Source organism: Melanerpes formicivorus, unplaced genomic scaffold, assembly GCF_026170545.1.
Source record: "Melanerpes formicivorus ecotype bairdi unplaced genomic scaffold, bMelFor1.0.p_v2 SCAF_45, whole genome shotgun sequence".
Taxonomy (NCBI): Eukaryota; Metazoa; Chordata; class Aves; order Piciformes; family Picidae; genus Melanerpes; species Melanerpes formicivorus.
The window spans coordinates 4,047,188-4,069,703 of NW_027142397.1; the positions used below are offsets into that span (position 1 = coordinate 4,047,188).

The 22,516-nt window shown below is 55.9% G+C and overlaps 1 protein-coding gene across 2 annotated transcripts; it reads left to right on the forward strand.

The window, feature by feature from the left end:
* The first annotated feature begins 1,262 nt into the window (after positions 1–1,262).
* LOC137451658 (protein argonaute-1) lies at positions 1,263–22,083 on the forward strand. 2 transcript variants are annotated; one of them, XM_068159341.1, is made up of 19 exons: positions 1,263–1,408; positions 8,969–9,152; positions 9,869–9,989; positions 10,116–10,297; positions 10,530–10,666; positions 10,795–10,929; positions 11,196–11,283; positions 12,533–12,680; positions 12,971–13,090; positions 13,912–14,034; positions 14,788–14,921; positions 16,117–16,301; positions 16,458–16,617; positions 17,020–17,110; positions 18,867–19,061; positions 19,171–19,305; positions 20,164–20,265; positions 20,946–21,145; positions 21,456–22,083. In XM_068159341.1, exons 1-19 carry the CDS (start codon positions 1,384–1,386, stop codon positions 21,562–21,564), a joined length of 2,574 nt encoding a protein of 857 aa, XP_068015442.1. In that variant the 5' UTR covers positions 1,263–1,383; the 3' UTR covers positions 21,565–22,083. The 2 variants fall into 2 exon arrangements, with proteins under 2 accessions (XP_068015442.1, XP_068015444.1); XM_068159343.1 differs by having other exon boundaries at positions 8,975–9,152.
* Positions 22,084–22,516: the final 433 nt, after the last annotated feature.

Genomic DNA, 22,516 nt, shown 5'->3' on the forward strand with positions numbered 1-22,516 from the left:
TCTAGTGATGGAGATACCCATGAAGCCCATCTCTGTAGTGATACTAAAGGGAGGGTGTCAGTGCTTCTGTGGCAGCCCCCCATGGGGGTGGGTTTCTAATGCTCTCAGAAATTCCATAGCAATGTCCAGAGAAAATGTGGTGTCCTTAGACTCTGTGTCTGCATGGAGCAGTGATTCTGCACTGGAGTCACAGAGTAACAGATAAAAGCTCTTTGCTTACTCATTTTCTCCATTTCAGGTGAGGCTTTGTTGTTTCCTTGCTAGAAATAGGATGGTGAGGACAGGAAAAGAGTTTGGTTGAGGCCAAAACCCAACAGCTATAAATGAACCCAAGCCACACAACTGCTTAAAATAAAGAGCATCTTGGGCAAAGCCTTGCTTCCAGGCTTGACATTTTTTTTTGCAGTGGATATCCTGGGAGTTTGGGATCCAGGATGGTTCAGCCTTGAGTCTGAGAAGCCCAAAGGCAAGAGATGACTTTGTCCTAGTGCCTTCTGAGAATGATACAAAGATCATCACTTGGATGGAACCCCAGGAACTGGGGCTGGTGTCCATCAGTCTCCCCATCCCAGCCTCAAATGTGCCTTAAAAACCCCAACTGCAGGTGGATTTGTCCCCCAGGGCTGTCCTTGGGGACAGCAGGAGCTCCCCATGCCTGCTCCTGTGCATGGACACAACTACACCATGGAGTGAGAGATGAAAATGCTTCAGTCATTTGAATTTCTGTGGGTTTCTTCTATCTCCTTGCACGATAACAGACCAGGAATACAAATCTCAGCTCATTTTGCACGGGGAAAAGACATAAAGAAGGAAGCAATTCTTCAAAAAGAAGGGTAGAGCCCAAAAAAAAAAAGGGATTAAAGGGAGTCATAAAGGAAGCATCAAAAAAAAAGGGGGCGAATGGAGAAAATAATTAAAAAGAAAAAAAAAGGGGGGGGGAGAGAAGGGGGAGAAACAAAGAGTCAAAAAAGGGGAAGGGTCAAAAAAGGGGAAAGAGCCAAAAAAAAAAGAGAAAAAACTGAGTCAAAAACAAAGGGGGAAATAAGGCAGCGCTGCCCGCGGCTGTGGAGCGGGGCAGGCCGCAGCGCCGGCGGGCGTCCGTGCGCCGCTCGCAGGCCCCGGCCCCAGCTGCCCCTCGCCGCCGGTCCCAGCCTCGCTCTGACCGCTCCGCCTCGCACGGGCCCAAGATGGCGGCGGGCGCCGCCTTTGTTGGTGGCGGGGCCGGGCGGCGGCGCGTGCGCGCTGAGGCGCGGCGAGAAGCGGCTGCGGCGGGCGGCGGAGCAGCCCCGGCCCCCGGCTCCGGCCTCGGCCCCGACCGGCCCCGGCCCTGCCCTGCCCGCGGCTCCCGGCCACCGGCTCGGTAGCGGCACCCGCGTGGATGGGATGGAAGCGGGACCTTCGGGAGCAGGTAACGGCGGCGGCCTGCGGGAGGGCCGGGGAGCTGCGCACCGGGGGGCGAGCAGCGTGCGGCTGGGGAACGTGCAGCGGGAGGCGAAGAGCGTGTAACGGGGGGCTGGGACCTGCTACGGGGAGCGAGGAGTGCGTGCCGGGGAGGGTCGAGAGCCGGCAATGAGGGGCGAGGAGTGTGCAGCGGGGGGCGAGGGCCTGTGAGGGGGCCGTGCAATGAGGGAGGTTGCAACCGGGGGCGAGTCTACAACGGGGGTGGGGGGCTGCACAATGAGGGCCGGTGAGCTCCGGTCTGGGAGCCGAAGGGGGTCTGTAAGGGGGGGCTGCGCGGTGGGGAGCACGAGGTATGGGCTGTGTAGTGGAGGGATGTGTGGGGTGCACGGGGGCTGCACTGGGGGTGCGGAGGGATGTGCGCCCGGGGGAGTGCGGTGGGAAGCGCCGGGGGGTGTTGGGGCTGGGGAGAGGGGTCTGAGTGTGCCCGCTGTGCAATGGGACGCTGTCGGGAACGCTCCTTTCCGGGCCTGCAGCCCACCAAGAGGGGCTGGGAGTGTCGGGGAGGGAAATGCTGGGCAGCTTTGCGGGGGGCACAGGGCTGGCAGCTTTGTCCCCCTGGGGTGCCTTGCGGAGGCAGGGCACTCGGTAAGCAGGCAACGGAAGGGGTCTGTGCGGGGCAGACCCGCGGGGTAGTGTGCAGCTGGAGGTCTGGGGGTGCCCCAGAAGTGCGGTGCCAGCCCTGTGCAAAGGGCCTGTTTTGCATAGAGCCGCAGCAGCTGCTGCTTGACTCCCTGGTCCCTTCCTGAGCTCCCCCAGAGCGGTGTTTCGGGGCACAGGGTGCAGGCTAGGAGCTGGCAGAGGCTGGCGATGCCACACGCCGTGACAGCACGAAGCGGCTCTGCTCCTGGCACTGGGGCACGCACGAAACCAGGGCTGATGTGTGGCCAGCTGTTGGCGAGGGACCACAGGGGCTCAGCTCCAGGGTCACCCCGTGTCCCCCCACCCCTATCTCTGCACACCCGGCTGCAGATGGGAGCAGCTGGCAGTGCTTTCCACCCCAGCCCCTTCGTGTGGGCTCAAGAAAGCTGCTCCCCAAAGCCTACCCAGCCGTCACATCAGCAGATGCTCGTTCCCGGGCCCAGCCTAAGCATCGTGAACTTGTGCTGCTAGAAGTCACAGAAGGATTTTGGTGCCCAAAACGAGGCAGGAGGAGGGGAGAGAGCAATGGGGAGTGATAACTGTTGTGTGCTCTCTGGCTCTCCTGCCAGCAGGTTTGCTGCCCACTGTAACATAGCAGGAAAGTGCTGCATCTTTACAATCAAACTTCGGTCCTTCCTTTCAGCGTTATTTCATCAAGGCATGGAGATCTCTTGGTGTCTGTGTTACCTTCTGCCTGCTGGTGCTTTGTGTTTGGGGTGATTTATTGGCCTCTGGAAGCTGTGATTTTGGCCTTGTCACAGGCTTTGCCGGCGCCTTGGGGCGATGCAGATAAGGCTGCCGGCGCCTGCACCCTCCTGCTCCTGCCAGCTTTAACAGATTCTGCTAAGATGCTTTCAAACAGCCTCCCGGATGGGACGGGGCCATGCTTGTAGGGAATTGGTTTAGGTTTGAATCCTGCTGACCGTTCTGGGGTGCTGGGGGCTGTGCTGCTGTGCTCTTGGGGGTCTTTCTCTTCCTCCCTGTATCAGGTTGGGGGATGTCTGCTCCCACCCAGGTCATCCTTCATGCAGAGCTGGTGTTTACCCCATGCTGCAGGAGCTGCTGCAGAGCCCAGGGCTGCCTTAGCATCCCTTTGGCTGCCTATGGGCCCCAGGTATGGGGCTGAGCCTCCTGTGTGAGCTCTGACGATGCCGTGTGCCTGCATGTGCCCAACGTGAGGATGCCTGGAAAGGTGTTGGGGAACCCAGGCTATCTTCTGACCTGCAGGCACTGCGTGGGTTTTACAAACTGAAGTCTGTTTCCCCCCAACTTTTCGTTTTCTGTATCCCTCACAAACTTCCTAAATGCTGTTAATCGTAACCGTTGCCTTCCTGTGCTGAGCCCTGCAGCAAGCCCCAGAGCTGCTCCGTCGGTTGGACCTCTTTATCTTCAGGAAACATGAAATCGCTCGTGCTTGGTTCTGGGACGGGATTAGACCAAGAAACAAAGCTGGGAGAAGCACCTTGCCTGGAGACACGGCCGCTGATGATTATCTGTGAACACTTTCTGCAGCCGCTCTCTAAACCCCGGGAAGAACAAAACAGGGGCAATTTATTAAGATGGCAGACGGTGCAAGGGAGCTAAATCGGGCAGAAAAGCGCTGCTCTTTCGGCAGGGTGATCTGTGGTCAAGCTGTGTGTGGGTTTTAACCTCCTCACCCAGCTGCCAGCGCTGCGGGGCTGCCTGTGGCGTGGCACACCCAACACGGGGGCATGGTGGGATGCAGAGAGGAGCTGACGTCGCCTTTGTCCTGTCCCCTCTGGCGCTGGGTCTGCCTTTGTCTGCTGCTCCCAGCGCTGCGCGTCCCTGGCTGCTGTCTGGAAGGTCAGCAGGAGACCCTGCAGGGTGTCAGCCTTTGCCTGCTCCAGGCACCATTAACAGGGACTGTGGGGTCACACAGTTCAGACAACCGCTCGGTGTGTTTGGAGGAGATGGTGGCACTCAGGTGCCAGCTGCTTCTCACACCCCCTTAGAGAGATCCAAAAGGCTTGTGGAGATGTTGAGCAGCCAGGGTCAGCTCAGCAAGACCTTCATGGGTCAAAGTGTGCCACTGTGTCCAAAGTGTGTCAAGCTGTGTCCATGCCGCTGGCCTCCCCATGCTTCTCTCCCTGGAGCCCAGGCAGCTGGCTTGGTGGCAGTGCTCTTGCTGCTGTTTGTCCGGCTCTGTCGCAGCATCTGCAGGTTCAGTCTCTGACCCAGCTTGGAACCATGGGACTGTGTGTGCCAGAGCATGATGGCACTGGCCTCTGCCACGGCAAGGCACCTATTTAACTTGACACTTTGATGTGGCACAGTGATGCTCTTTGCAGTGCTTGGCACTCAGTGTCAAAGATACAAAGAACCAAACTGCTTTCAGAAGTAAACTCCGTGGTGAAACAGATTGGAGGTGACTTGACGCTTCTCTGGGAAGCAGCCACCACAGTGCAGGGTGGGAGCAGTGCTTGGGCAGCTTGGACTTCAGCTCAGAAGAGGGGCTCTGGGCGCAGGATGTGTTCTGTGCTGCACAGTAATGGCTGCAGCCCCGTGTTAGTGTGATCTGCTTAAACTGCCTTTGAGTGTCAAACCAAAAGTGCCTGCAGCCACCTGCACCTGGTTGTGCTCACAAGGCCTTGGGAAGGAGCAGGCGGGGGTGAGATGCTGCTTTTTGAAGTCTGGGCTTTGTGGGACAGTGTCGGTCACAGCTTGGAGCTGGTGGATTTGAAGATGTTGAGCCTGAAGATTGAGAAGCCAATTGCTCACCCCACCACCACCTTTCCTGCTGGTGGTGCTGCTTGCTTTACTTCCCGTGGGAGGAACAGGGGGTTTTGCCTCCCTGTGAGTGTTTTCACTTCCCTGGCAGGTTTCTGGGGGCTGTTTTAAGGTGGGACATGGAACAGGCTACCCAGGGAGTTGGTGGAGTCGCCATTCCTGGAGGTATTCGAGAAACGTGGGGACGCGGCACTTTGGGATGTGATTTAACGGCCATGATGGTGTTAGGTTGATGGTTGGACTGGATGATCCTAGAGGTCTTCTTCAGCCCCAACGATTCTATGATTCCAGGGCTCGGAGCAAGGATAGTCCCTGCCACGTCTCCGGCAGCGCTCGGCGTGCCGCAGCCCCGCTTGCCGATTCCCGGCGGGATTTCGGCGGGGCCGGCTGCGTGGGGAGGGGGCTGTGGCGGACCGGCCGCCGCAATAAACCTCCCTTTTGTCTGGGCCCCGTTCCCGCGGCCCCTCGGCTGAATGCGGCGCTGGGCAGGGTTTCAATGGCAATGGTAATTTCACGCCGGCCCACCGGCGGCTCGCCCGGGCGCAGGCAGCTGTTGGGCAGCGGGGTCGTGTTCCCCAGCTGTTCAGTAAAGCACAGAAAACAAAGCCACTTCCAGCGCTAATTACCCCAACTGGTCTGATTCACCTTGGCAGCGCTGCCCTCGCCGCCGCTGCCTCTGCCCGCCGGTGCTCGGCGGGCACCCGGTGAAGGGGCGATGGTGAAGGGGCGATGGTGGCGGCGGCGATGCGCCCGCTGCCGACGCGTCCCCGGGGCACGGCTTTTGTGTAGGGCGGTCTGTGGTTCCTCCGGGCTGCTGAATTTATAATGGCAGGCGGATTCCATCCCCTCACTGCCCGCATTGTGCTGCAGGAGCAACATTGGCCCCTCCAGCCCCCCGGCCCCGCATTTACATGACAAAGTGGGAGCCTGTGCAGCTTGCCATGGAGAGTCGAGGCATGCAGAAGCCCCTCTGTCTCTGCGAGGTTTGGGATGCTTTTTAACCAGGCTTCTACCAAAGGAGATCTGGCATATTTTGACCCTGTCCCCTTTGCTGCTGCTCCTTTGCTGTAGCTGGAGACTGCAGGCACAAGGTGCCCAGGGATGCCACGTCCCTCTGCCTGGGGTTCCCTGGCACAGCAGACGTCGGTGATGCTTCTTGCATCTTCTCACAGAAGCCCCCCACTACCAAAACCTTGCCACACAAACCCAATCCAGCCCTGAAGGCCCTGGCTCTTGGATGTGGTGCAGAAAGTGTGAGCCCAGCCTGTGTGTTCACCAGGAGTCCAGGAGAAGTCATTATCACTCCCAGCTTCACTGGGCGAGTGGCACGTGCCCTGTGGTGAGCCCGGGGCTGGGCTGCCATGGAGGTTGCTCTGGCTGGTGCTATTTGAGGACCTTGAGTTTGCAGTCACCAAAATAAAAACCCTCTGGATCAGCTCAGGGGTGAATTTTCCCATCCTTGATGGATTAATCTCCTGTCCTGCCCTGATCTTTGCACAGCATCTGCCTCCCGTTGCCATGCTGCTCCCTGGATGCAGCTTGGCTGCCCATCATTGTTACCTTGTGTTTGCAAGATCTCCTGGCTTCTGTCAAACTCTTGAGTCAGCTCCTGCTCTGCTGGAGGCTGACTCCTTCATCTGTGATTCGTGATCCTGCTTGCAAGGCTTTATGTTGATAAAGCATCTCATGATGCTCCAGCAAGGGGCAGAGTGTAGTGTCTGGACTGACCAGTACAGCGCTGGGGTTGTGAGATGGCTGTGGGACCGTTGGGTTGCCACTCTACAGCTCCTGCCAGCCCCAAACCTCCCACAGTTCCTTTGTTGGCACCCAAGTGTGCAACTGTGGGTGCTGCCCTGAGACCCCTGCATCTGTGGGGACACTCTGAGCAGCGTTGTCCTGTCCTGTTCATGCATGGCTGCCAGCATCATCTCAGGGATGAGCAGGTCTGGAAAAGGAGCACCATAAGGTGCTGGCCTTGGGGTGGTTGCAGGGCAGGCAGCAGAGAGCTGCTGTCCTCTGGCAGGTCTTGCAAGTGGGCTGTGTGGCTTTTTGCTCAAAAGGCAGAGCAAGGACCGGAGGCTCCAGCAGCGCTGGCAAATACCCCTGATTGCAAACCATGATAGAAAAATGCATCAGCTCACAGCCAGGGAGCTGGAGAGTGCCAAGAAATGTTTGTCATGTGGAGACATGAATTGCACCACGAGTAGCTCATCTGAAAAATGCCTTTCTTAAGACGAGCTGCCCCTGGAGTGCCTTTATCTCAAGGGTGCTGGTGGCTGCTCTGTCCTGGAGCAGCTGTGAGTGCCTGGGGGAGGTCCAAGCCCCAGGTCAGCCTTGAATGTCTCATCCTGCTTGTTGGACTGCTTAAAGTCCTATGCTGCCTTGTCCAAGGAGGTGCTGAGGCTGGGTTAGCCCCACGCTTAGGGCTCTTGGTAGATTTTGGAGCTCCTGGGCTCATGCCACAGGGCAGAAGCAAGAGCAGAGGTTGGTTTGGCAGAAGCTAAAGCTGCACTTCAGCCCCTGGGTGCTCACAAGGGTCGTCCCATCCCCTTGTCCTGTGGTGTGGTGGCCTTCCAGCAGTCAAAGTCTGTTGGAAGATGTTTTTATATAGCTTTAGAAGGCTACAGGAAGATAAGGATTAATTATCTATTAAAAAAAAGAGAGAGAGGAAAAAAAAGAGGTTGTTTTCAGAGAGCTTTGTAGGAGAGCAGGGAAGATTCGCCTTTGCTCCAGTTAGAGGGAGCTGTGCTTTGTCTTTGACTCTGAGAGTAATGTAAACACCTTGGAAGTGAGGGAGACAAGCTGGGTAGAATTTGGTTGGATGTGTTAAAATATTGTTGTTTTGACTTATTGTCTGCCTTAATTACCTGTATGCCAGTAGAAAATGACCAGCTGAGATGTGACACCTGCCTTCTGGTAGGCTAGATAACTTTGCTGTGTAATGTCATCAAGGTCTCTGCCTGCTTACATCTGGTCCTGAAAGCACTGCCCCGAGGCAAAGCCAACATCTATACTTTTACAGAAGTCTTTCAGAGATGGGGTGCAAAACTGAACAGCAAATCTGGAGTTTGCTGCTCTTCTGCTTTTCTGTTTTTGATATTTTTAGCCTGGAATTGAAATCTGGATTTAAAAAGAAGGTGGCTGGGAGCAGGGGGTGCTAAGAGCACCATGTGTTCAGGAGCCAAAATTGGAGCCAGGACGCTGTTCAGGGGCTGGCTTGGACAGTTGGCCACCCAGATGGAGTGCTCCAAATATCCCAAACGTTGTGCTCCCCACACCCAGCCCAGCTGGCCAAGGCCTCACAGGGTTTGAGGAACAGAGGGGCTGCAAACTGGAGTAGGTGGAGATGGGCAAAGTGAGAACAGGGCAGGAAGGGCAGATCTCAGCACAGGGAGAGCGGAGTCCAATGCTGCTTTGGTAATATCTAGGAGTCTGAGGGTGCTGTCAGTTTAGAGCTGGGTTCAGCCCCATGGCCATGCATTGGTGCCCATCCTTGCATCTTCTGAGCTGGAAAGAGATGAGCACCTGGTTTCTTGCTGCTGTTCTGGTTGTTTCAAACAGTTCTTGTGCAGAACTGAATTGAAGTGCAGCTTTGCAGGAGCATAGGAGGCATGTTCAAAGCTCTTTTAATGTGGACATTAGGTACAACATGTCCTTCACTGTCATGAGAACTGAACATGGCCTCCTGTCCCCCATCTGGTCAGGGAGCTGAGTCAGAGCTATCCCGGTGCATGCCAGGACAGACGTGCTCATGGCTAGGGTGGGCGATGGGACTGTTCCACCTTGTCCTCTGAAGGTCTGTGCTGCAGCCAGACCTGGCCCCAGATGAGTTGCCCTCTGTGAGGCAAAGCAGAAGTTACTTGTCTGCCTGTGGGTGGTGTGAGATCTGCACAGCTGGTGGTGGCACAGCAGAGCTGTGGGCTTGGCACTGCCCTTGGACAGCTCGGCTGGTGCATGCCAGACGGTTGGTGCCCAGGGACCAGCTGCTGTGGTCTGCATTCTGTCACTGCCACCTCCTGCCAGGAGCTGAGTACTGGGAGACCTCCTGGGCCAGGATGTGGTGATGGGAAGTGCATCGTGTGTGCGGTCCCAGCCCTCCTGATCGCTGTCTGTCCCGCAGCTGCAGGTGCATACCTGCCTCCACTGCAGCAGGTGTTCCAAGCACCACGTCGGCCCGGGATAGGAACCGTTGGGAAGCCCATCAAGCTCTTGGCCAACTACTTTGAGGTGGACATTCCCAAGATTGATGTGTATCACTATGAAGTGGATATCAAACCTGACAAATGTCCACGCAGAGTCAACAGGTAAGGCAAGTATTAAAGGTTTTGGTGCTCGTTTCCTGCTTCCAGTTTCCTTGTGGAGGCTCCATAAGTGCCCATCTCTGTCTTCACTGGTGGAAGCCATCAGGGTGACATGGTGGCAGGGGTCATAGTGCTGCCTGTGTGGCTGGACCCCACCAGTCATGTTTGTGCAGCAGTGCTGGTTCCTGTCCCTGGCAGCCTCAGAGACCCTAGACCTCTGCACCATCCCCTGCTTCTTCGCAGCAGCTGTGTGATTTTGGCAGCAGTCCTGCGTTTAAAAATAGCAAACCTGACCTCAGGCCATTGCCTGCTTTGCTTTTCTTTGTTTTTTCTTTCTGATGTCCTCTGATTCACTGCCTGTCCCCTCCTGGCCTGGCAGCCAGGGTAGCTCTGTGCCCTGAAGGCCAGTGAACAGATGCTTTCAGTGGCTGCAGGCAGTGAGTCACTCCTTCTCACCCTCCTGGCACATGCTAGCCAGCTCTCCCTGGCACACAGTAATGTGTGCCCATCAAACTCCTTCTGCTGGACCCAAAACACCAAGCTGAAGGGCAGGGCATGTGGCTGCTTATTGGGGGGGTGTTCACCTCTGCTCCCTGGTGCCCTGTGGTTTAGAAGTGCCCTGGGTAGAGCCTGGGCAGATCACAGATGATGTTGAGTTGTAAAGAAAGCAGCCATGTGAACCTCACCCTTCTCTCCCCCTGCCACGCTCACCTGCATAGGGAAGTTGTGGAGTACATGGTGCAGCACTTCAAACCCCAGATCTTTGGAGAACGAAAGCCAGTCTATGATGGGAAGAAGAACATCTACACTGTCACAGCCTTGCCCATTGGAAATGAGAGGGTAAGAGAGGATGACAAGCCCCATGCATGCAGCACGCCCTGCCTCCTGCTGGGAAGGCCCAGCCAAAGCCAGCCTCCTCCCCTTGTTCCTGTGGGGATGCCACCGTTGCTTCTCTCCTGCACCCAGGTTGACTTTGAGGTGACAATCCCAGGGGAAGGCAAGGACAGGATATTCAAGGTCTCCATCAAATGGATGGCCATCGTGAGCTGGCGCATGCTGCACGAGGCCCTGGTCAGCGGGCAGATCCCTGTCCCTCTGGAGTCCGTCCAGGCGCTGGATGTTGCCATGAGGCACTTGGCTTCCATGAGGTACCTGCACCCGGGGGCTGCTGGGAACAGCAGCACCAAGTGTGCCAGAGACAGGCTGCCCTGGCTGAGACGGGCCTTGATGGTCTCTGGGAGGAGGTGGCTGGATGTGATTGCTCTGGGGGCTCCTGCAGTAGAAATCAATGAGGTGATGCAGTCAGTGGGGCAAGCGCTGGCTCGGGGGGGCCGGGGGCGTTGAGGGTGGCTGTCTGACCTGGTCTGCCCTGCTTCGCAGGTACACTCCCGTCGGCCGCTCCTTCTTCTCCCCCCCGGAAGGTTATTACCACCCCCTGGGAGGCGGCAGGGAGGTCTGGTTTGGATTCCACCAGTCGGTCAGGCCTGCCATGTGGAAGATGATGCTCAACATTGATGGTGATGTGTTTTTCATGCAGGGTTGGGGCTGGGTGTGTCTGGGGAGGCTGGATCTGGCCAGCTTTTGGCCAGGTCTGCCTGCTTAGAGAGAGAGGAGAGACACATGGTGCTGTCTGTCTGTCCTGCAGTGTCAGCCACTGCCTTCTACAAAGCCCAGCCTGTGATCGAGTTCATGTGTGAGGTGCTGGACATCCGGAACATCGACGAGCAGCCCAAGCCCCTGACGGACTCACAGCGAGTGCGTTTCACCAAGGAGATCAAAGGTAGAGCCCCTGGGGATCCATCCCCAGACTCTGACTGGCTTCTCTCCTACCCTGCCCCTGCAGCGAGCTGGGGGTACAGGGCTTGCACCTTTCAAATGTCTCCTGGGGCACTGTGGCTGCCTCCATGCACTTCACTGGATGTCAGTAAGCACCCCTGCTCTGCTGACAGTTAATTCTTCGGGGCAGGTGGTGGTGGGGACTGTGGGCAAGGGAAATCCTTCCCACTTTTACCAGTGCCTCTGCTGTGTCTCCCTGTCCCACCCCAGGTCTGAAAGTGGAGGTTACCCACTGTGGGCAGATGAAGAGGAAGTACCGCGTGTGTAACGTGACCCGGCGGCCGGCCAGCCACCAGACGTAAGGCAGCTGGGGAGCAATCCCTGCTCTCCTCCTCTTTAGCAGCTGCTGGTGTCATTGGGGAGAGCTGGACAGGAACTGCCAGCCTGTGATGGCAGAAGGGAGATGAGTTTGGGGCTCTGCAGCTCACACAGGATGCCGGGGAGGGTGGGAGGGCAGAGGATGCTTTGTCTGGCAGGTGCCGTGCTGCAGCGGGCGGGAGCTGACATGCCAGGAATTGTCCTAGATTTTACCTCCTGAGTTTGGTTTTCTTCTTGCTTAAAATAGGCACTGTCAAAGCAGAGGTTTTGTCAGGGGATAAAGTGATTCCCTGCTTTGAAATTCCTTGCATGTGCCTGGCAGCAGCCTGGCCCTGGGCTCCTCCTCGTGTTGGGGGGCTGCCTTGCTCCCTGCACCACCCTGCCAGTGGGGGCTGTAGCACTGCCAAGGTTCCCTCAGCACCAGGCTGCTGGGTGCCACAGCCCATGGTGATTCCAGGGCTCATCACTGGAGTTTGCCCTGGAAATTGCCCTGGGGAAGGCTTGGAAGCAAAGTGAGGTTCAAGGCAGAGGCTGGGAAGAGAGTAAAGGGACCCTCCAGATGTCTCCATTGGGACAGTGCTAGGGCAGGAGGGGCTGTCCTGGTGCTCTCTACTGGGTGCTTGCTGAGTGGAGCTGGAGGGGAGATGTTTTCCAGCCTGCACACCCCCTACGTTTTTGCAGTGTTACCAGAATTTTTTCCATCAGTAAAGAGGTGAAAAAAACAAGAGACAAAAAACACAACAAGAAATTTTGGCTCCTGCTGTGCAAACCTGAGCAGTGCTGGGAAACCTCTGCTCCTAGTTCCTGCCTGATACCAAACCAGCAGTGGCTCAGGCCAGCACTGTTGGGCTGCAGAGCCCCAAGAAGGGAACCTGCCTTGCCACAGCCACATCTCCTCATCACACGAGCTCCCAGGGAGGGCACCAAGCACATCTCAAGTGCCAGTGTGCTGTATTTATTACTTGGCAGTGGCATGCATGGCATGTCCTGCAATCAACATTTGCCCTGATGAGCTGGGTTAGTGAGAGCAGTGTTATTTAGGGACCTCAGACCCACGCTGGGCTCAGAGTATTTCTGACTCCATTTCTGTGCTGCTTTTGGTTTTCTTTGATGGGAGCCTGGAGTGGGAGCCTGCCAGTTCCCTCTCCTCCCAGCCAGAGTCAGTAGTGCTGGAGGTGTGGAATTGCCTCTTTTGAGTGGGTGCATCCTTCATGTCCTGCCTCTGCCAGGTTTCCCCTGCAGCTGGAGAGTGGTCAGACAGTGGAGTGCACAGTGGCCCAGTACTTTAAGCAGAAGTACAACCTGCAGCTGAAATACCCTCACCTACCCTGTCTCCAGGTTGGCCAGGAGCAGAAGCACACATACCTGCCCTTAGAGGTGAGTGCTGGCTCTGCACTGCTTCTTGCCACTGTGCAGAGCAAAGGCAAGCGGCCTTGGTGGCAGATGCATGGCAGTGTGTTGTGGGCACTAGTTGCCTCAATGTTGACCTGGCAAGAGCCACTCTGAGTAAGCGAGGGAGGAGAGGACCCTGTGAAACACCATTTCCCTGCAGCTGCAGGCTTGGCTCCTCCATCTGGGGCTGTCTGCAGGGCCTCAGTGCCATGACCATGATCCCCTCTGTCTTTCTGTCCCTGACACATGGCTGCTGTCTCTCCCTTGCCCTGCAGGTGTGCAACATTGTGGCAGGCCAGCGGTGCATCAAGAAGCTCACAGACAATCAAACATCCACCATGATAAAAGCAACAGCCAGGTCTGCCCCAGACAGGCAGGAGGAAATCAGTCGCCTGGTACGTGGCAGGAGGCTCTGGGAGGGCTGGGAGGGATAGGGCTGGGGCTGTGGCTTTGATGGACCTTGTAGCCCTACTCCTCAGCTGCTCTGTGCTGGAGAGCTGCAGCCCTCTCAGAAGGTGCTGGTGGGGTTTAGGTGGTTTGGTTTGATCCCCATCTTCTCACTGCATCCCTGGTCAGAGGCACCTGCATGGCTGTGTAGAGGAGCCCAGCTCAGTGACTGTGGAAACTCAGGTGCAACAAATTCAGGTCCTTGTGCTGATGGAACCTGACCTGAAGGGAGCTGGAACTAAAAACAGGAAAATGAATTAAGCGAAATGAGCCCAGCTCTGGGTGGGGTATGTGGGGACTGTGCATGGTGGGGCTCTGGTGGGAGAACTGTCTGCAGGTCAGGCTGGGGTGAGCTTGGGGAACCCAGCTCTGCCAGGGGCCAGGCAGGAGCTGATTCATGGTGCTGCTGTTGCCCAAAGTGATGTCTCTGGGCTGGGGACACTTGATTATTCCTTCTGGGACTTTTGGTAGTCTTGCCAGTAGTAGTCTTGACTGGTCTGAACCTTCAGCATTAAATCTCAGGAGCAGGTTCTGCTCTCAGTTGCACTGGTCAGTGTTCAAAAAATCAGGTCCTACTGTGGATCAGTTGGGAGGAGAGGGTTTCACCCTTGGTGTTGAACCACTTGCCCTTGCCTTACAGAGAGGACTGTTTGTTGCTTTGTAGAGAGTAGGACTTGTGGTGCCCATGTTGCCCAGCCAGCTGAAGCCGTGTGGGGTGTAGCAGTTGATCTCACTCCCTCCTGTGGCCCTTCCTTCCTTCCCTCTGCAGATGAAGAATGCCAGCTACAACCTGGATCCATACATTCAGGAGTTTGGGATCAAGGTGAAAGATGACATGACGGAGGTGACAGGGAGGGTGCTGCCGGCACCCATCCTGCAGTACGGAGGCAGGGTAAGCAGGGCTGCCTTGGGCAGAGAGATGCTCCCAGACCAGAAAATGCTGTTTCTGAGCAAAACTTGTGCTGCCTTCAGCTTCTAGGTTAGAGCTGGAATACTTTGTCAGAATATCTTGGGTTTGGGTTTGAGTGTGGGGGGGGTTATATTGTAAGAATCATAGAATTAGTTTGGTTGGCAAAGCCTCCTGAAATCATGCACCTCCAACCATTGACCCAACACCACCATGGCCACACATTTCTTCAACACCTCCAGGGATGATGACTCCACCACTTCCCTGGGCAGCCTGTTCCAATGCCTGACCAGTCTTGCAGGAAAGAAATTTTTCTTGATCTCCAGCCTAACCCTCCTCTGGCACAATTTCAGGCCATTTCCTCTTGTTCTATCGCCTCACGCTAGGGAGAAGAAACCAACCCCCACCTCACTCCAACCTCCTTTCAGGCAGTTGTACACAGCAATGTGGTCTCCCCTCAGCCTGCTCTTCTCCAGATTAAAACAACCCCAATTCCCTCAGCTACTCTCTGCAAGTTGTAGCTGGGAGTCATTTGGTGAGCTGAAGATGGATGCTCAGGGCAGGGCAGCTCAGGTGAATTTTCCATCACCCTTGAGGAGCTGAGCTTGCCAAGTGCCCATCACTGAGCACTCCCTTGGCAGTGCAGGCAGTTGGCTGCGATGGGGAGCAAGACAGCAGCGCTGGAGGTGCTCCGTGGGCAGGCGGTGGCAGTGCTCTGACCCTCTGCTTGCCTTGCAGAACCGAGCCATTGCAACTCCCAACCAGGGCGTGTGGGACATGCGAGGGAAGCAGTTCTACAACGGCATTGAGATCAAAGTCTGGGCCATTGCCTGCTTTGCCCCGCAGAAGCAGTGTCGAGAGGAGGTGCTGAAGTAAGGAAGGGGGCAGCCCTCGTGTGGGTGGGGTGACGGTGGGGAGCTGTGGCCACCCTGCTGCTCCCAGCCTGGGCCTGCACCTACTTCACCTAGTGCTGGGTCTGAACTGCTCGTGGTACAGATCTGATGCAGGTTCAGGCTGGGGGTTCAGGCTTGTTTCCATGAGTTGATGCAGGGTGCCTGTTTATCCTGGCTGCAAACAAGTCCCTGAGCCACCCATGGCAAAGCATGAGGGGTTGGAGTCAGCACATCCGTCCCTGGGAGCTGGCAGTCAGGCCTTCCTCCATCTGCTCTGTGCATCAGGTAGCAGCAGTGTTGTGATCTGACACTGCCAGCCCTAAAGCTGTACTGAACTCTGAGCTGAGTCTCCTGAGAGAGATGTGCCTGTGAGGGATATTTCATCAGAAGTTTCCCCAGTACTTGGAGATGGTTTAATTCGTGTAGGAAACATCCTGACTCACCACAGGGTTTTATGACAGAGAATCCTTGAGCTTTCTGAAAGCCTTTGGTAGCTCAGAGATTCTCTGCTGCAGCAGCAAAATGATGCAGAGTGGGGACAGTTTATCTGACTCAGGGTCATGTTGGCTTTGGATTCTGCTGGGGACTCAGGTTCCCCCTGACCAAGAATGGCTGCGAAGCAAGCATTTCGTGTGCCTCCTCTGGGTGTTTGGAATGGTTTGGAGCAGCTCAGAGTCTCCACATCTGCAGTAACGGGGAGGAGGTGGCAGTGACACTGCACTCTTGCTGTGACCCCTTTGGGGCTGAGCTGGGAGCCCTGTGCTCTTTCTGGGTCTCCCTGCATCAAATTGATCCTTGGCTGTCCAAAACCACAGAGCTTGGCTGAGCGCTTTGTCTGGTTTGGTAAGTGAAGGTTTGCATCAGCTTTGCAAATCACCTGGAAGTCCAGCAGGGCTGCTTCCCCTTCTCCAGCTTTCTCATGTGGAGCAGCTCACATTCCTGGCATTTCACGAAGTCAGCCCCTGGGTAGGGGCACCAAGAGGGGCCAGGTCAGCTCTGACACATGTTGGTCTCTTGTTTCCTGCACTGTGCACTTGCAGGATGCTGTAAAGCCACAGGCGTGGTGCTGTGATGTCCCCAACTCTGTCCTCTGCTGCACCTCTTCTCAGTGCCCAGGGTGCATGGCAGAGGTGCCAGCTGGGCTCAGGGCTCACTGTTCTCCTCCTGGGCACAGGAACTTCACGGACCAGCTGCGCAAGATCTCCAAGGACGCCGGGATGCCCATCCAAGGCCAGCCCTGCTTCTGCAAGTATGCCCAGGGGGCAGACAGCGTGGAGCCCATGTTCAGACACCTCAAGAACACCTATTCAGGGCTTCAGCTCATCATTGTCATCCTGCCTGGGAAGACCCCAGTGTACGGTGCGTCAGGGGCTGGGGCAGGCAGGGCTTCGCTGTGGCTCAGCAGGGCTGGCCCTGCTCTTCCCACAGTGCTTTCCCCTTCCCATTCCCCAGGGCGCTGCTGGAAGCGGTGCTCTGCCAGCGGCCTGGCTGCTCACCTGCTTGCTCTGCCCGCAGCTGAGGTGAAGCGTGTTGGGGACACCCTCCTGGGAATGGCCACGCAGTGTGTCCAGGTCAAGAATGTGGTGAAAACCTCCCCACAGACCCTTTCCAACCTCTGCCTCAAGATCAACGTCAAGCTTGGCGGGATCAACAACATCCTTGTGCCTCACCAGCGGTTCGTAGGGACCTTGCCTTCTCTGGGGGCTTGGGAAACAAGTCCCTGGTGGGGTGTGTTGGCTTTACCTGGGGCCAAGGGGAGCTGTGGTTTGCTGTGGAGAGTAGCTCTTTGAAAACCTAGAATCATAGAATGGTTTGGGTTGGAAGGTACCCTGAAGGTCATCTAGTTCCAAACCCCTGCTGTGGGCAAGGACACCTCACACTAGATCAGGTTGCTTAAGGCCCTGTCCAACCTGAAATGGGGGTTTGCAGCCTGTCTCACTTTGTGCTGAGCTGTTGATGTGTCTAGGCTGAAGCTCAGGAGATGTCCTCTGTGTGGTGGTCTTGTCTCTGTTGGGCTGTGCATCACCCTGAGATGGCTGCAACAGGCTGAGTGTTGCTCTCTCTTCTCTCCCACCAGCTCTGCTGTCTTTCAGCAGCCGGTGATCTTCCTCGGGGCTGATGTCACTCACCCGCCAGCAGGAGATGGGAAGAAGCCCTCCATCACCGCTGTAAGTTCCCTCTCTGAGGCCACCCTGGGTGCCCAAGGGCCCTGCAGGGTTGCAGGGACTGGAACAGAGCTCTTGGGTCCATAAAGGGCCTCTGCCACTTACGGGTGACACTTCTCAAGGTGGCCCCATGCCCTGTCTGGCTTTTTGATGCCACTCCCTGGGCAGTGGGTCCTTGATCTTACCCTGCCTCTCTGCAGAAGAGCTGCAGTTTTAGGGAGCTGCTGGTAGCTGCCAGCAGATGGGGCTGGTGATTTGTTGGACCCCTTGTAGGGTGCGAGGAGTTCGGTGTGGCTGCTCCACTCACCAGTCATCCCTGGGCATCCCAGTCCTGCAGTGCAGTCCTGAGAGGGACCTTCCTCTGGCAGGAGAGCTGGGGTTTTGGACATGGGGAAGAACTTGGGGAGCCTGGGCTGCTTCTGGCTGCTTTTGGGGAGAAGGATTTGCCTTCACCTCAAATGAATGAAGACCATCCACCCAGAGAAGGGCTGCTCATGTGCTGGTGAGGCTGGGTGGCAGCTTGTGCCTTTCCTCAGGCTGGGGCAGCGAAGGAGGCTGTCAGGTTCTCATGGTGTCTGTTTTAATGAAGCACGTCAGCATTTTCCTTTTAAGTTGTTAACGTTCCAGGACTCATAGCTCAGGTTTTCCTTGGCATGCAAATGCCTCTTTGGAGGAGTGTGAGAGTTTGTTGGTGTTTTGGGTTTTTTTCTTCTCTCTTAATTAAAGAGGTTGGGAAATGCTGCTGGCTGTTTGCTGTAGGTGTGGGTGGGACAGAACAGTCTGTTTCCTGGCGGCACCACTTCCCCTCCAAAAACATCTTCTGTGGGGTTTTTGTGCAGGACCACGCTGGGGAATTTTTCTTTAATTCTTCTGAAAGCTTTTTTGGAGCTGCAGGGTAGAACCTTCAGGTTTCCAATGTCTTGTTCTTGGTGTGTCATTAATTAGCCCCTAGAAGGGGCTCTGTGGCTGAGGTTGTGCCCAGCAGCTCCTGTGGCACGGCCTAAACCCTGTTTGCAAAGCAAAAGTGAAACTGGTACAGAGGGCAAGGGCAGGAGACTGGATGTGGGGGCTGCTGAGGATGTGGGGGCTGTGGTGCTTCCCCTCCACTCAGGGGAGCATGGACCACATGGTGCAGCTGGGCACTTGACTCCCAGTGTGGGCCAGTAGCTTCTTTGACACCCATGACTTAGGGTGCACCCTCAGCCCTGCATCATTGCCAAGGTTGGCTGTGCTTGGCCTCTTTGCCCTAATGTCTTTGAGGTGTCCCCTCCAGAGGGCCTGGGTGCGATGGGAGCTCCCTGCTCGAGGGCTGCCGTGTGGTGACTCAACCAAGTTACGTATCTGGGGCAACTCCAGGGCTGTAGTGTGGCCAGGGCAGGCATGGGGGGTGTGGTGGCAGCAGATGCTCTGTGCAAATGGGTTCAGGCAACCCTGCTTGTCCCTCTGGTGTTGGGCAGCAGCAGCCCCCACAGCCATGTCACTCAGTGGCACCAGCTAAGTTGTCTTGCTGGAAATTCCCATGGACAAAGGGCAGGGCAGAGCATGAACCCAGGACATGGCCACGAACAGGGATGTCCCTTTGGGCTGCTAGCTTCCTGTCCTCCATTTGCTGTCCCATCTGATCGGTGAGCTCAGGTGCTCTGCCCATGGCCAGCTGTGGGTGTTGGCAGCAGGTGGAGGCCAGGAATGTCTCGTGTGTGTGCCCCCCACCATCCTTCCCGCTGTAAGGCTTGGGCCTGGCCCATCTCTGTCGCCGCAGGTTGTGGGCAGCATGGACGCCCACCCCAGCCGGTACTGTGCCACGGTGCGCGTGCAGCGGCCTCGCCAGGAGATTATCGAGGACTTGTCCTACATGGTGAGGGAGCTCCTCATCCAGTTCTACAAATCCACACGCTTCAAGCCCACCAGGATCATCTTCTACCGTGACGGCGTTCCCGAGGGGCAGCTCCCGCAGGTGAGGAGCCCTCAGCTCCCCATCAGCTGGCGTGGCAGCACCGGCTCCCATGGGGGCTCCCTGTGCGTGCTGTTGTGTCCCCTCACCCTGCGTGCCCATGTCTCTCCAGATCCTTCACTACGAGCTCCTCGCGATCCGAGATGCCTGCATCAAGCTGGAGAAGGATTACCAGCCTGGCATCACCTACATTGTGGTGCAGAAAAGGCACCACACTCGGCTCTTCTGCGCAGACAAGAACGAGAGGGTGAGTGCCACAGAGGGGCTGGGGGCAGCTGATTCCTCTCTGGCCTTTGGGAAAAGCCAGCCCTGATGTTGCCAAGGAGAAAGCTCACCCCTGGCAGGCTGGGAGCTCTTCCTTGGGTGAAACTTGCTGCCTGGTGGCCTCCTGCATCCATGCAGATTAGGTTGCTTCTGGAAAGCCAACAAGCTCTTTGCTGTTACTGGGAGTTCCTGGGTGACTCTCCTGAAATAGCCTCTGTCAGCTTGAGGACATCTGGTGTGGTGGTTACTGTGGCTGCTGATGTGACAGGGTGAATAACCCCTTCCTTGCTCACAGCTTGTTCCTCCATGCTGTGTTCTGTGTATGTGTTGACTGCTGCAGCTTGTCCTAGATTGGATCTAAATCCAGTGCTTAGATCTAGTCCAGCCAAACTCTGGCTCTACCTGAGCATGAAGATTTAATCTTGGGAACCAAGGACAGGTTTTGATCAGGGTGCAGAAGCCCCAGCCTCATGGTGTTGACTCCAGTGTACACTCTGCAGAGATCCCTGGAGCTTTGCTCACTTAATCATTTTCACAGTAGGATGGGCCAGTGCCCAGCACTCGCCCTGTCTGCTTTCCCTCTGGTGCTGGGCATGGGGCCTGGTGCTTGCAGAAAATGCCATCCAGCCTGTTCAGGCTGGTTGCAGAGCAGGGTGAGCTGCTTCTGTTCCCCCTTAATAGGCACCTGGGGAGCTGCTCTACGTGGTGCTCTCAAACATGCTGAGATGGGGATCCTGTGCTGGGGTCCCTGGTGCAGGGCAGGGTTGTTAGAGACACTGCTCTGGGCAGCTGGAAATAACCACTCTGCAGCGCTTGGGTCTCTGTTTTCTGTCCCCTGTAGATTGGGAAGAGCGGGAACATCCCAGCAGGAACAACAGTGGATACAAATATCACCCACCCCTTTGAGTTTGACTTCTACCTGTGCAGCCATGCAGGCATTCAGGTACTGTGCTGGGAGCTGGCTGCTGGGCTGCTGCTGGCTCTCCTGGGCTGTTGTTAGGGGCTGTGCTATGGAGCATCTGACCCAGCCCTGCCATAGCCTCCCTCGGGCACCACAGCCACAGCTTGTTCAGTTCATGCTGCCATGGCCTGCTGCCATACAAGCAGGTGGCATGTCCTGGATTTCTCTCCTGGAGCCAAGGATCTCCTGTGAGCTTTTCCTGCTTCAGAGCAGCCAGTTCAGCAGCTTGTCAGCTGGTGTCTGAGCATGCTGGGCTCGCTGGGTACCTGCTCATCAGCAGGGTCCTGCTGTCTGGCCATGGGCATGAGAGCTGTGGCCAGCAGCCCTGCCTTCAGCAGGGGCTTGCAGTGCAGCTGCCTTTCTGCAGGCATCCAGGGTTAGTCAGAAACACTGAAAAAGCTGCACTCCTTTAATCTACAGCTGCTTCTGTCAGGTTCTTTGGCTTCTCTTCTTCTGAGGACAGCAGGGAGCTGGCCTGGTTCAGCAGGGAGCGTGGTGCAGTGGGACTGTGGCAGTGCCAGGGGCAAGAGTGCCTGGGCACAGGGCAGCAGAGTTAATGCTGGTCTGCACCTTGGTGCTGGGTGGGTGCTCAAATGAGGGAAGCATAGGTAGCTCTTCTGCCCAGGCTGTCTACAGCACCTCTCCCTCTGCCCCTCTCCCAGGGCACGAGCCGGCCGTCCCATTACTACGTGCTGTGGGATGACAACCGGTTCACGGCGGACGAGCTGCAGATCCTCACCTACCAGCTGTGCCACACCTACGTGCGCTGCACGCGCTCCGTCTCCATCCCCGCCCCAGCCTACTACGCCCGGCTGGTGGCGTTCAGAGCCCGCTACCATCTTGTGGACAAGGAGCACGACAGGTGAGGGGGCTCTGCCCCAGGAAAGCCTTTCAAAAACCTGCAGGGTTTCATTTCAGAGACCTGCAGGGAGCTGCATCCTCATAGTTCCCAGCATAAAGGAGGGTTAAATCCCATCCCAAGCCTGGAGGAGCATCCCTAGCACATCAGCGTGAGGTGCTTGGGGTCATGGCAGTGCCAGGCACAGTCAGTGGCAATCTACAGCCTCTCAGTGCTGCCAGCACTCACAGTCCTTGATCTGTGGGGGTGTGTGTTTCTCAATGTTCCTATGGAGGGAACATGGAATAATTGCAGTGATTTCCTTGCTTTGCAGCGGCGAGGGCAGCCATATCTCCGGACAGAGCAACGGCAGAGACCCCCAGGCCTTGGCCAAGGCTGTGCAGGTTCATCAGGACACTTTACGTACCATGTACTTTGCTTGAAAGCCTAACTTTTGTTACCTCACTCAAGAAAGCTTTCAGATTTGTAGGAGCCATACAAAAAAGGAAGCGTTGGGACACCTTGTGTTTGTTTCGTTTCGTTTTGTTTGCCTTTTGGTGGTTTTTTTTTTTGGGTTGTTGTTTTTGTTGTGTTGTTGTTTTTTTTTCCCAATGAGAAATCACTGCAGGGCAGGCAGCGTCGATTGCGAGGCAGGAGACCAGCACCACAGGGACAGAAAGCTTTTGACACCTTTCTAGGATTGGAAGAGACTTTGGACAAGTTACTTTTTGGTTTGAAAACTACCTTTTTTTTTTCTTTCTTTTTTTTTTTCTTGGTTGTTTTTTTTCCTGGCTTGTTTTGTTTTGGTTTTGTTTTGGTTTTGCCAAATTTTTGACCTGACCAAACACAAATTGAAGGCATTTCAAAGGAGGGGGATAAAAACTCCCAGGAGGTGGAAGCAGGTTCTTTTGTTTTTTCAGTTTTAAGATGCAATACTTAATAGACTCCAGACTGTGAACTGGCGACTTTTGGTCCTCCCTTGCCCCACCAGGCGCTGGTAGGTATTTTGGGTTTGGTTGGTTGTTGGTTTTGGGTTGTTTTCTTCTTTTTTTTGGTTGTGCTTTTCTTTTTTTCTGGAGAAGTGGGGACATTTTTTTGTTGGGGGGGGGGGAGGGGAGGGGAGGGAGGGCCGGCGGGGAGGGGATTTTTAGAGCCTTAAAACAGAAGACTTAGATTTATAAAACTAATATTTTAGAATATGAGATGCTTTAATGGGTTAAGTGGGGGAAAAAAGAAGAAAAGAAAAAAAAACACAGAAAAAAACCCAACAAGTAGTTTCTAGGAGAATTCTTAACACTAACAGTTCCCTGCCACCCCTCCCCAATAATCCCCCCCTCCGTGTAACGTAAGGCACCCTAGCACTTAGCTCAGACTGAAAACTGTCTTCCTCGTGTT